The 10,350-nt window shown below is 54.1% G+C and overlaps 1 protein-coding gene across 6 annotated transcripts in view; it reads right to left on the bottom strand.

The window, feature by feature from the left end:
- Window positions 1–225: 225 nt before the first annotated feature.
- LOC138735888 (DENN domain-containing protein 3-like) overlaps window positions 226–10,350 on the bottom strand; it is a 92,155-nt gene continuing 82,030 nt past the window's right edge. For 5 of the 6 annotated variants that reach the window (XM_069884483.1, XM_069884482.1, XM_069884485.1 and 2 more), the window contains 6 exons: window positions 3,700–3,836; window positions 2,981–3,150; window positions 2,666–2,802; window positions 2,089–2,207; window positions 1,746–1,883; window positions 226–1,441 (listed from right to left, as the gene is read on the bottom strand). In XM_069884483.1, coding sequence (XP_069740584.1) covers window positions 1,253–1,441; window positions 1,746–1,883; window positions 2,089–2,207; window positions 2,666–2,802; window positions 2,981–3,150; window positions 3,700–3,836 — 890 coding nt within the window. In that variant the 3' untranslated portion in view covers window positions 226–1,252. Of the gene's footprint in view, window positions 1,442–1,745; window positions 1,884–2,088; window positions 2,208–2,665; window positions 2,803–2,980; window positions 3,151–3,699; window positions 3,837–10,350 lie in introns of those variants that run through there. The other variant, XM_069884487.1, reaches the window with a different exon arrangement.

Below are 10,350 nucleotides of genomic sequence, written 5' to 3'. Positions count from 1 at the left end.
CCTCCCTTTCTCCATCCCTGACCACCCACTTCTTACTAACCTGTCAGCCCCAGGGATTAGATGAGCATCAATGTGAATCGACGCTCCTGGGAGGGGGATGGGGGCTGTTTTACACCTCACCTCACCCACCTGTATACTTGCCCCGCCCCACCACTGGCCTGGGGCTAGTGATTGGTATCAAGGTGGCGAACGAGGGTCTCAGCAGAACATCCAAAAGCAAGTGAATTTAGTCAGAGGTCGCACTCGTTATTTATTTCTTAGGCTCAGAAGGATTTCTGGTGAGGCCATCTTCTCCTGTCCCTTGAGCAGGTAGGGTAAGCCGCTCTCTGGAACCACTGCAGTCCATGTAGTGTCGGTGATCCTGTGGTGGTGTGGAATCAAACCCAGTGAGTGGGAAAGGGGTCTGTTACTCAATCGGAATTTGTTGAGACAGTGACAAAAGTGATTGATGAGGCTAGGGCAGTGGATGTTATCTACATTGACCTTGCACCATTTAACATGGTCCCTGGTCCAAGAGATGGTCATATGGGACCCAATGTGAGTTGGAAATTTGGATCCAGATTTGGCTGGGTATTAGAAGATGAGGGGTAGGGGAGTGTGTGTCTGGCTGTAGCTCGGTCACAGAGCTGGCCCCTCTGAGGCTGAGGACCATCCTGATAGAGGTTTATAAACAGATGTGAGGTTGTGATAGGCTCTTTCCTGGGGGAAATGTCAAGTACCACAGGGCATGGGAATAAAGCCTCTAGGAGATGTATGGCAGGTTTTAGAGATTGAGGTGGGTGCCTGGGACAGGCTGCCAGAGGGAAGGGGGGGTGGAAACCAAGATGAGCAGTATGTAAGGCAGACATGAAGAGGCAGGACATGGAGGGATATGCTGATGGGATTAGTTGCAATTCACATTCTGGGTCAGTGCAGACATGGGTGGGAGGGCCTGTGTTTCCAGTGGCTGAGCTTCGAGCTCCCTCGGCCATTGACACAATGATTATGTCGCTCCCGAAGGTGCCTCTGGTCAGCAAATGGCCCGAGATTGGTCAGTGATCCACAATGGTCAGAGGTCAGGAACTGCCACCCAAGGGTCAAAGACTGATCCACCAGGTGAGGTGATGAAGCTGGGTCACGTTTCTGTGATGGTGTGGGTGGGGTTGGTATGGTTTCCCTGAGCCCCCACCCCGCTGACACTGGCTCAAGGCAATGTGAGGGGCAGGAAGAGGCACCCTGGCAGTGTGGTAGTGCCCATGGGCACAGTCCTCCCTCAGTCAACCTTCCAGATGATGGCCTTGCCGTCCTCTGACCCACTCAGCACATAACGATCTTCTGCTGAGCACAGCGCCTTGATGTGGCCGCAGGGGGCTTCCAGCTCCTTCTCCAGGCGGTAGCTCTCTGCATTGATGATGTAGATCCGTCCCTTGTTCCCGTGCAAGGTCCCTCCGCCCACCCAGACCTGGGAACGGGGGCACAGGTTAGAACACGCTGTGGGGAGGGGGGCAAGGGTCGGGGGGAGGAGTGGAGGGAGGGGCAAGGGTTGGGGTGGGACAAAGATCAGAGGGAGGGGATTGGGCAAAGCCAGAGGAAGGGCTGAGGGCCAGGGGATTGGGCGAAGCCGGAAGAAGGGCTGAGGGCCGGGGGTTGGGGTGGGACAAAGAAGTCAGGGCGAGGTTTGGGATGAGGTTGAGGGGCAAGTATTAGGGTGAGTGATTGGGTCGGGGTGAGGATCAGGTCGGGATTGGGGTGAGTGAAGCTCCCACCTCCTTTTTGACGTGAATCATGCAGACTGCCTCGCTGCTGTCGGGGATGGAGATCACCTTGTCGGGGCTGGTCACTCTGTCCATTCGCCAGACGTACATCCTCGATGTCTTTGTACAGAGCATCCACACCTCATCCCTCTGCAACGGGAGGCTGGATCAGCCAGGGTGAGGGAAGAGCATAGGGGCAGTGGCAGCAAAGGCTACATTTCTCTAGCACCTTTACCAGCCCTGCAGGTTGTCCCACGTCACCAGGCACCACCGCGGGGGTTTGTACTATGGGAATCGCCACACCCACCCACCACGGGCCCCACCACTCTGCCGACCCTGGCCAGCACGACGGTACCTGCGGAAGAATGATGAAGCAACTCAGTGAGATGGAGCCTGGGTCTGGGCTGAGTGTCTGGGTCACCGACTGCAGCTGGTTCCCATTTCGCGACACGGTCAGCACAATGTTCTCAGCACCTGGGAACGACAGATGGAGAAGTGGTGAGACCAGTGGTGGAGGGGGGTGGGGGGAAGAGGGAGTGAGAGAGAAGGGTGGCAGGGAGGGAGAGAGGGGTGGTAGGTGAGACCAGGACAGGAGGGAAAGAGGATAAGAGGGCCCGGGGTGGGGGGGGAGGGGAAGTGAGATGAGAGTGAGGGCGGGGAGTGAGTGGTGAAACGGGGGGGTGGGAGAGCAAGGGTGGGGGAAGGAGAGAAAGGAGGTGGGGATATTTGGAGGGGGTTGGGGAGTTTTGGGGGGAATCAGAAGGGATTTGATTGGGGATTCAGTGGGGTCGAGGGGATTCAAGGCATCGGGGATTCCGGGGGGAATGGGGGAATTCAAGGGTTTTGGTGGGTTTGGGGAATTCAAGGGAGTTGGGGGGATTCAGAGGCATTGGGGGAGATTCAGGTGGAATTCAATGTGGTCAGGCACTCACAACACCAGAGGTGATCATGGTGCAGGGCGATGGCTCTGAGCTGCCAGCACGACTGCAACTGGAACTGGCTTTTCATCTCCATCGACACTGGGTCCCACAGCACCACCGTCCCGTCCAGGCTGCACGAATAAACCTGGCTGAAGAGGGAGGGGGAGGAGACAGGTCACATCCTACACACACCCCCCCAAATGCCCCTCACTCCCCCTGGTTGCCTCCTCTCTGCCCTTACCCCCACACTCCCTGCTCACTCTCCTCCCCCACACCCTTCACTCCCCCTCACCCGTTCCCCTCTTGCACACCAGTCTGGGGACGTACCAGATGTTGCCTTCGCCCCCAGGCAGTGCCTCGTAGACCATGGCAGACACCTGGTTGCGGTGAGCAAGGAGGCGCCGTCGGCAGCACAGATCCTGGGTGCTGATGATGTAGATGAATGAATCCTCTGATCCGAGCCACACCTGATCCCGGCCCACCCCGATCATGCAGTTCTGTGGCAAGAGGGGGGGAGGGGTCCACAGTGAGCAGTCCACTCTGGAATCATCGCCCTCTGGCCCCACTCCCAAACCTCCGCCCCACTCCAGAATCACCCCCTCCCCTTCTCCCAAATCCCTGCCCTGCTCTGGAACCCCCTCAACTCCAAAACCCTCTTCCACTGGATTCAGTCCCTACACCCTCTCCCAAACCCCCTGCACTCTGGAAACCCCCTCCCTGTTACAGAACCCTCTCCTCCCCACTACAAAAGCCACTTCTCCCTGCACCCCCACTATTCAGCCCCCTCCCTGCTCCTCTCCCCCTCACTTCAGACATCCAGACTGCACCTTGGGGTAAGGGGGATAAGTATCAGGGAGTAGTGACCCCATCCTCCTTCACTTCCCCATGCCCCCAACACCCCGTAGCCTGCAGTAACTGGCCCTCCACACTTGATGTCTGGGCCATATGCCTGGGGTGTGGAGAGAGTGCAGTGTGAGGCTATCAGCCAGGGTGCAGGTTTGGGGGTAGCAGACAGGAGGGATGGACTCCCCTCTAACGACACTCACCAGTCTCGAACGGCCGGCGGAGATGGGGGTTTGCTCCATCATCCAGGACGCTGCGTCGTACACCAGCACCCGTCCATCACACAGCGCGCACCACAGCTTCGGGGGACTGTCTGTGCTCTCACATGGGTCCAAGCTGCCTGGCAACACACAAATATGGCAATAGATCAGGCATGGGGGCAACTAGACTTTTCCTATCCCACCACGTCAGCCAGGCCATGCCCTGGAGAGCATGACTCCAGTCACCCAGGATCAGGGAAATGGAGCAGCAACGATCAGAGCATTGGCACCACCAAAATTAAACTCATGAGTAGGAAGATACACTGCAGAGCTCCCTATTATGTGCTATCCAGGCAAGAGAGATCATGATGAAATGCAGTAACAAAACAAAGATGATGTGTGCGGTGTTATACTAGGTGCTTTTAAGCTATAGCACCCAGGTAGCCCTCCTGGGACCCAGGAGTGATTAGTGGGGCAAAGGTGCCTCCAACACTTTTTAAGCTGAGGGGGTATAGCCCCAGTAAATTGCCAACCCAGTAAATTAGAGGGGGATCCCACCCCCATGATGACGAGGTAAATGACGCATCACACAAACTAGTCTCCCTGTCTCTCCCACCAGCTGTCAGTCTCCCTCCCACAGTCAATAGCGCTCCCCCCCAAACCACGGCAGTCAACCACTCTGCCCCCACAGCAGCGACCTCCGCCGCGCAGCAGCAGATCCCTCTCCTCTCTCCCCAGTGGCAGCCGACCCCTCTCATCTCTCCCCCGTGGCAGCGACCTCTCTCCTCTCTCCCCTGCAGCAGCGACCCATCTGCCCCCACAGCAGCGACCCCTCTGCCCCCACAGCAGCGACCTCTCTGCCGCGCGGCAGCCGACCCCTCTCCTTTCCCTCGCGGCAGCCAACCCCTCTCCTCTCTCCCTCGCGGCAGCCGACCCCTCTCCTGCTGATTGTAGCACACCCCACACCCCCATCCGCGACATCGACCTCTCTCTCCAGGGCAGCGACTTCACTCCCCCTCATTGTGGAACTTGTCTCGCCCCCCTCATGGCAGTGACCTCTCCACCCCGGGCCCTGGCTGTGACCCCTCCCCCCCATCACCATAGACACTTCAACTGGGGTTTCCCTGTGACATCAGTGCATAGGTGCTGATGTCACAGGAATAACTGGGTCGGCCATTTTGCTGTTTAAGCCACTGGTCAACGCATCCTGGGTGTTTAATTGGGTTGCCTGACTACCTCCGAGGTAGGGCAGGGACCTAGATGACTTTGGATGGCATTGACCGGGTGTGACCCTTTCAAGCTGCCTTGTGAGTGGGGTGCTAACGGGGCAAATTGCCTGGTTAACCCCATTTTACAAGGCAGTTTGAAAGCACCTAGTCACAGAATGTAGGGTGCGGGTGTTACTGTGAGCCACAGAGTGCAGGTGTTACAGTGAGTCACAGAGTGCAGGTGTTACAGTGAGTCACAGAGTGCAGGTGTTACAGTGAGTCACAGAGGGCAGGTGTTACAGTGAGTCACAGAGGGCGGGTGTTACAGTGAGTCACAGAGGGCGGGTGTTACAGTGAGTCACAGAGTGCGGGTGTTACTGTGAGCCACAGAGTGCGGGTGTTACAGTGAGTCACTGAGTGCAGGTGCTACAGTGAGTCACAGAGGGCAGGTGTTACAGTGAGTCACAGAGTGCAGGTGTGGTGTTACAGTCACAGAGTGCAGGGTGCGGTGTTGCAGTGAGTCACAGAGTGCAGGTGTTACAGTGAGTCACAGAGTGCAGGTGTTACAGTGAGTCACAGAGTGCAGGTGTTACAGTGAGTCACAGAGTGCAGGTGTTACAGTGAGTCACAGAGGGCAGGTGTTACAGTGAGTCACAGAGGGCAGGTGTTACAGTGAGTCACAGAGCGCAGGTGTTACAGTGAGTCACAGAGGGCAGGTGTTACAGTGAGTCACAGAGTGCAGGTGTTACAGTGAGTCACAGAGTGCAGGTGTTACAGTGAGTCACAGAGTGCAGGTGTTACTGTGAGTCACAGAGTGCAGGTGTTACAGTGAGTCACAGAGTGCAGGTGTTACAGTGAGTCACAGAGTGCAGGTGTTACAGTGAGTCACAGAGGGCAGGTGTTACAGTGAGTCACAGAGGGCAGGTGTTACAGTGAGTCACAGAGTGCAGGTGTTACAGTGAGTCACAGAGGGCAGGTGTTACAGTGAGTCACAGAGTGCAGGTGTTACAGTGAGTCACAGAGTGCAGGTGTTACAGTGAGTCACAGAGTGCAGGTGTTACAGTGAGTCACAGAGTGCAGGTGTTACAGAGTGCAGGTGTTACAGTGAGTCACAGAGGGCAGGTGTGGTGTTACAGTGAGTCACAGAGGGCAGGTGTTACAGTGAGTCACAGAGTGCAGGTGTTACAGTGAGTCACAGAGGGCAGGTGTTACAGTGAGTCACAGAGTGCAGGTGCGGTGTTACAGTGAGTCACAGAGTGCAGGTGTTACAGTGAGTCACAGAGTGCAGGTGTTACAGTGAGTCACAGAGTGCAGGAGTTACAGTGAGTCACAGAGTGCAGGTGCGGTGTTACAGTGAGTCACAGAGTGCAGGTGTTACAGTGAGTCACAGAGTGCAGGTGTTACAGTGAGTCACAGAGTGCAGGTGTTACAGTGAGTCACAGAGTGCAGGTGTTACAGTGAGTCACAGAGTGCAGGTGTTACAGTGAGTCACAGAGTGCAGGTGTTACAGTGAGTCACAGAGTGCAGGTGTTACAGTGAGTCACAGAGTGCAGGTGTTACAGTGAGTCACAGAGTGCAGGTGTTACAGTGAGTCGCAGAGTGCAGGAGTTACAGTGAGTCGCAGAGTGCAGGTGCGGTGTTACAGTGAGTCACAGAGGGCAGGTGTTACAGTGAGTCAGAGAGGGCAGGTGTTACAGTGAGTCACAGCGGGCAGGTGTTACAGTGAGTCACAGCGGGCAGGTGTTACAGTGAGTCACAGCGGGCAGGTGTTACAGTGAGTCACAGAGTGCAGGTGTTACAGTGAGTCACAGAGTGCAGGTGTTACAGTGAGTCACAGAGGGCAGGTGTTACAGTTAGTCACAGAGTGCAGGTGTTACAGTGAGTCACAGAGTGCAGGTGTTACAGTGAGTCACAGAGGGCAGGTGTTACAGTGAGTCACAGCGGGCAGGTGTTACAGTGAGTCACAGAGTGCAGGTGTTACAGTGAGTCACAGAGTGCAGGTGTTACAGTGAGTCACAGAGGGCAGGTGTTACAGTTAGTCACAGAGTGCAGGTGTTACAGTGAGTCACAGAGTGCAGGAGTTACAGTGAGTCACAGAGTGCAGGTGCGGTGTTACAGTGAGTCACAGAGTGCAGGTGTTACAGTGAGTCACAGAGTGCAGGTGTTACAGTGAGTCACAGAGTGCAGGTGTTACAGTGAGTCACAGAGTGCAGGTGTTACAGTGAGTCACAGAGTGCAGGTGTTACAGTGAGTCACAGAGTGCAGGTGTTACAGTGAGTCGCAGAGTGCAGGTGCGGTGTTACAGTGAGTCACAGAGTGCAGGTGCGGTGTTACAGTGAGTCACAGAGTGCAGGTGCGGTGTTACAGTGAGTCACAGAGTGCAGGTGCGGTGTTACAGTGAGTCACAGAGTGCAGGTGTTACAGTGAGTCACAGAGGGCAGGTGTTACAGTGAGTCACAGAGGGCCGGTGTTACAGTGAGTCACAGCGTGCAGGTGTTACAGTGAGTCACAGAGGGCAGGTGTTACAGTGAGTCACAGCGGGCAGGTGTTACAGTGAGTCACAGCGGGCAGGTGTTACAGTGAGTCACAGCGGGCAGGTGTTACAGTGAGTCACAGAGGGCAGGTGTTACAGTGAGTCACAGAGGGCAGGTGTTACAGTGAGTCACAGAGTGCAGGTGTTACAGTGAGTCACAGAGTGCAGGTGTTACAGTGAGTCACAGAGTGCAGGTGTTACAGTGAGTCACAGAGTGCAGGTGTTACAGTGAGTCACAGAGTGCAGGTGTTACAGTGAGTCACAGAGTGCAGGTGTTACAGTGAGTCACAGAGTGCAGGAGTTACAGTGAGTCACAGAGTGCAGGTGCGGTGTTACAGTGAGTCACAGAGTGCAGGTGCGGTGTTACAGTGAGTCACAGAGTGCAGGTGCGGTGTTACAGTGAGTCACAGAGTGCAGGTGCGGTGTTACAGTGAGTCACAGAGTGCAGGTGCGGTGTTACAGTGAGTCACAGAGTGCAGGTGTTACAGTGAGTCACAGAGGGCAGGTGTTACAGTGAGTCACAGAGGGCCGGTGTTACAGTGAGTCACAGAGTGCAGGTGTTACAGTGAGTCACAGAGAGCAGGTGTACAGTGAGTCACAGCGGGCAGGTGTTACAGTGAGTCACAGAGGGCGGGTGTTACAGTGAGTCACAGCGGGCAGGTGTTACAGTGAGTCACAGCGGGCAGGTGTTACAGTGAGTCACAGAGTGCAGGTGTTACAGTGAGTCACAGAGTGCAGGTGTTACAGTGAGTCACAGAGTGCAGGTGTTACAGTGAGTCACAGAGTGCAGGTGTTACAGTGAGTCACAGAGTGCAGGTGTTACAGTGAGTCACAGAGGGCAGGTGTTACAGTGAATCACCGAGGGCAGGTGTTACAGTGAGTCACAGAGGGCAGGTGTTACAGTGAGTCACAGAGTGCAGGTGTTACAGTGAGTCACAGAGGGCAGGTGTTACTGTGAGCCACAGAGGGCAGGTGTTACAGTGAGTCACAGAGTGCAGGTGTTACAGTGAGTCACAGAGTGCAGGTGTTACAGTGAGTCACAGAGGGCAGGTGTTACAGTGAGTCACAGAGTGCAGGTGTTACAGTGAGTCACAGAGTGCAGGTGTTACAGTGAGTCACAGAGTGCAGGTGTTACAGTGAGTCACAGAGGGCAGGTGTTACAGTGAGTCACAGAGGGCAGGTGTTACAGTGAGTCACAGAGGGCAGGTGTTACAGTGAGTCACAGAGGGCAGGTGTTACAGTGAGTCATAGAGGGCAGGTGTTACAGTGAGTCACAGAGGGCAGGTGTTACAGTGAGTCACAGAGGGCAGGTGTTACAGTGAGTCATAGAGGGCAGGTGTTACAGTGAGTTACAGAGTGCAGGTGTTACAGTGAGTTACAGAGGGCAGGTGTTACAGTGAGTTACAGAGGGCAGGTGTTACAGTGAGTCACAGAGTGCAGGTGTTACAGTGAGTCACAGAGGGCAGGTGTTACAGTGAGTCACAGAGTGCAGGTGTTACAGTGAGTCACAGAGGGCAGGTGTTACAGTGAGTCACAGAGGGCAGGTGTTACAGTGAGTCACAGAGTGCAGGTGTTACAGTGAGTCACAGAGTGCAGGTGTTACAGTGAGTCACAGAGGGCAGGTGTTACAGTGAGTCACAGAGGGCAGGTGTTACAGTGAGTCATAGAGGGCAGGTGTTACAGTGAGTTACAGAGTGCAGGTGTTACAGTGAGTTACAGAGGGCAGGTGTTACAGTGAGTTACAGAGGGCAGGTGTTACAGTGAGTCACAGAGTGCAGGTGTTACAGTGAGTCACAGAGGGCAGGTGTTACAGTGAGTCACAGAGTGCAGGTGTTACAGTGAGTCACAGAGGGCAGGTGTTACAGTGAGTCACAGAGGGCAGGTGTTACAGTGAGTCACAGAGTACAGGGTGCGGTGTTACAGTGAGTCAGTGTGCAGGGTGCGATGTTGCAGTGGTGCTTTCACACTGCCCCTGAAAGCTGGTATTTAATCGCCTTTTTTAATGTTTCAGAGCATAGAACTATACAATGCTACAGCACAGAAAAAGGCCATTTGGGCCTTCTAGTCTGTGCCAATTATTATTCCACTAATCCCGATGATCTGCTCCCATTCCATAACCTTCCAGACTTCTCCCATCTATGTATCTATCTTATTTATTCTTAAAATTTAAGATCGGGTCGAAATTCACCACATCATATGGCAGCTCGTTCCACACTCTTAAGTGGAAAAAGCCTACTCACATCCACTCTGTCCATACCTCTCATAATCTTGTACAACTCTCTAAAATCTCCCCTCATTCCTCTTCGTACCAAGTAACTCAACTCCTGAAGACCTGGCAACATCCTAGTAAATTTTCTCTCCACTCTTTCAATTTTATTGATATCCTTCCTGTAGCTAGACGACCAGAACTGTGCACAATATTCCAAATATTGCCTCACCAATGTCTTAAACAATTTCAACATTACATCCCAACTCCTATACTCAATACTTTGAATTATAAATGTTAAAATGCCAAAAGCTTTCTTTACAACCCTGTCCACCTGACAAGCTCCTGACAAACCAAGTTAGGGAGCTGGAACTGGATGAACTTTGGATCTTAAGGGAGGCAGAGGAAGTGATAGACAGAAGTTTCAGGGAAGCAGTCACCTCTAAAAGTCAGGAGACAGGTAACTGAGTGACTGTCAGGAGAGAGAAGGGGAAGAGGCAGAAAAAGCAGAGTGCCTCTGTGGCCATTCCCATCAACAATAGGTCTACCATTTTGGATACTGTTGGTGGAGAGAACCTACCAGGGACAAGTTGTAGAGGTCGTATCTTTGGCACTGAGACTGCTCCCTTAGAAAGGAAGGAGGGAAAAGAGTGATAGGGGTTTCCATAGTTCGGGGGACAGATAAGAGATTCTGTGCGAGAGATTGA

This window comes from Narcine bancroftii, chromosome 6, assembly GCF_036971445.1.
Source record: "Narcine bancroftii isolate sNarBan1 chromosome 6, sNarBan1.hap1, whole genome shotgun sequence".
Taxonomy (NCBI): Eukaryota; Metazoa; Chordata; class Chondrichthyes; order Torpediniformes; family Narcinidae; genus Narcine; species Narcine bancroftii.
This window is presented reverse-complemented; position numbering and strand designations above follow the sequence as displayed.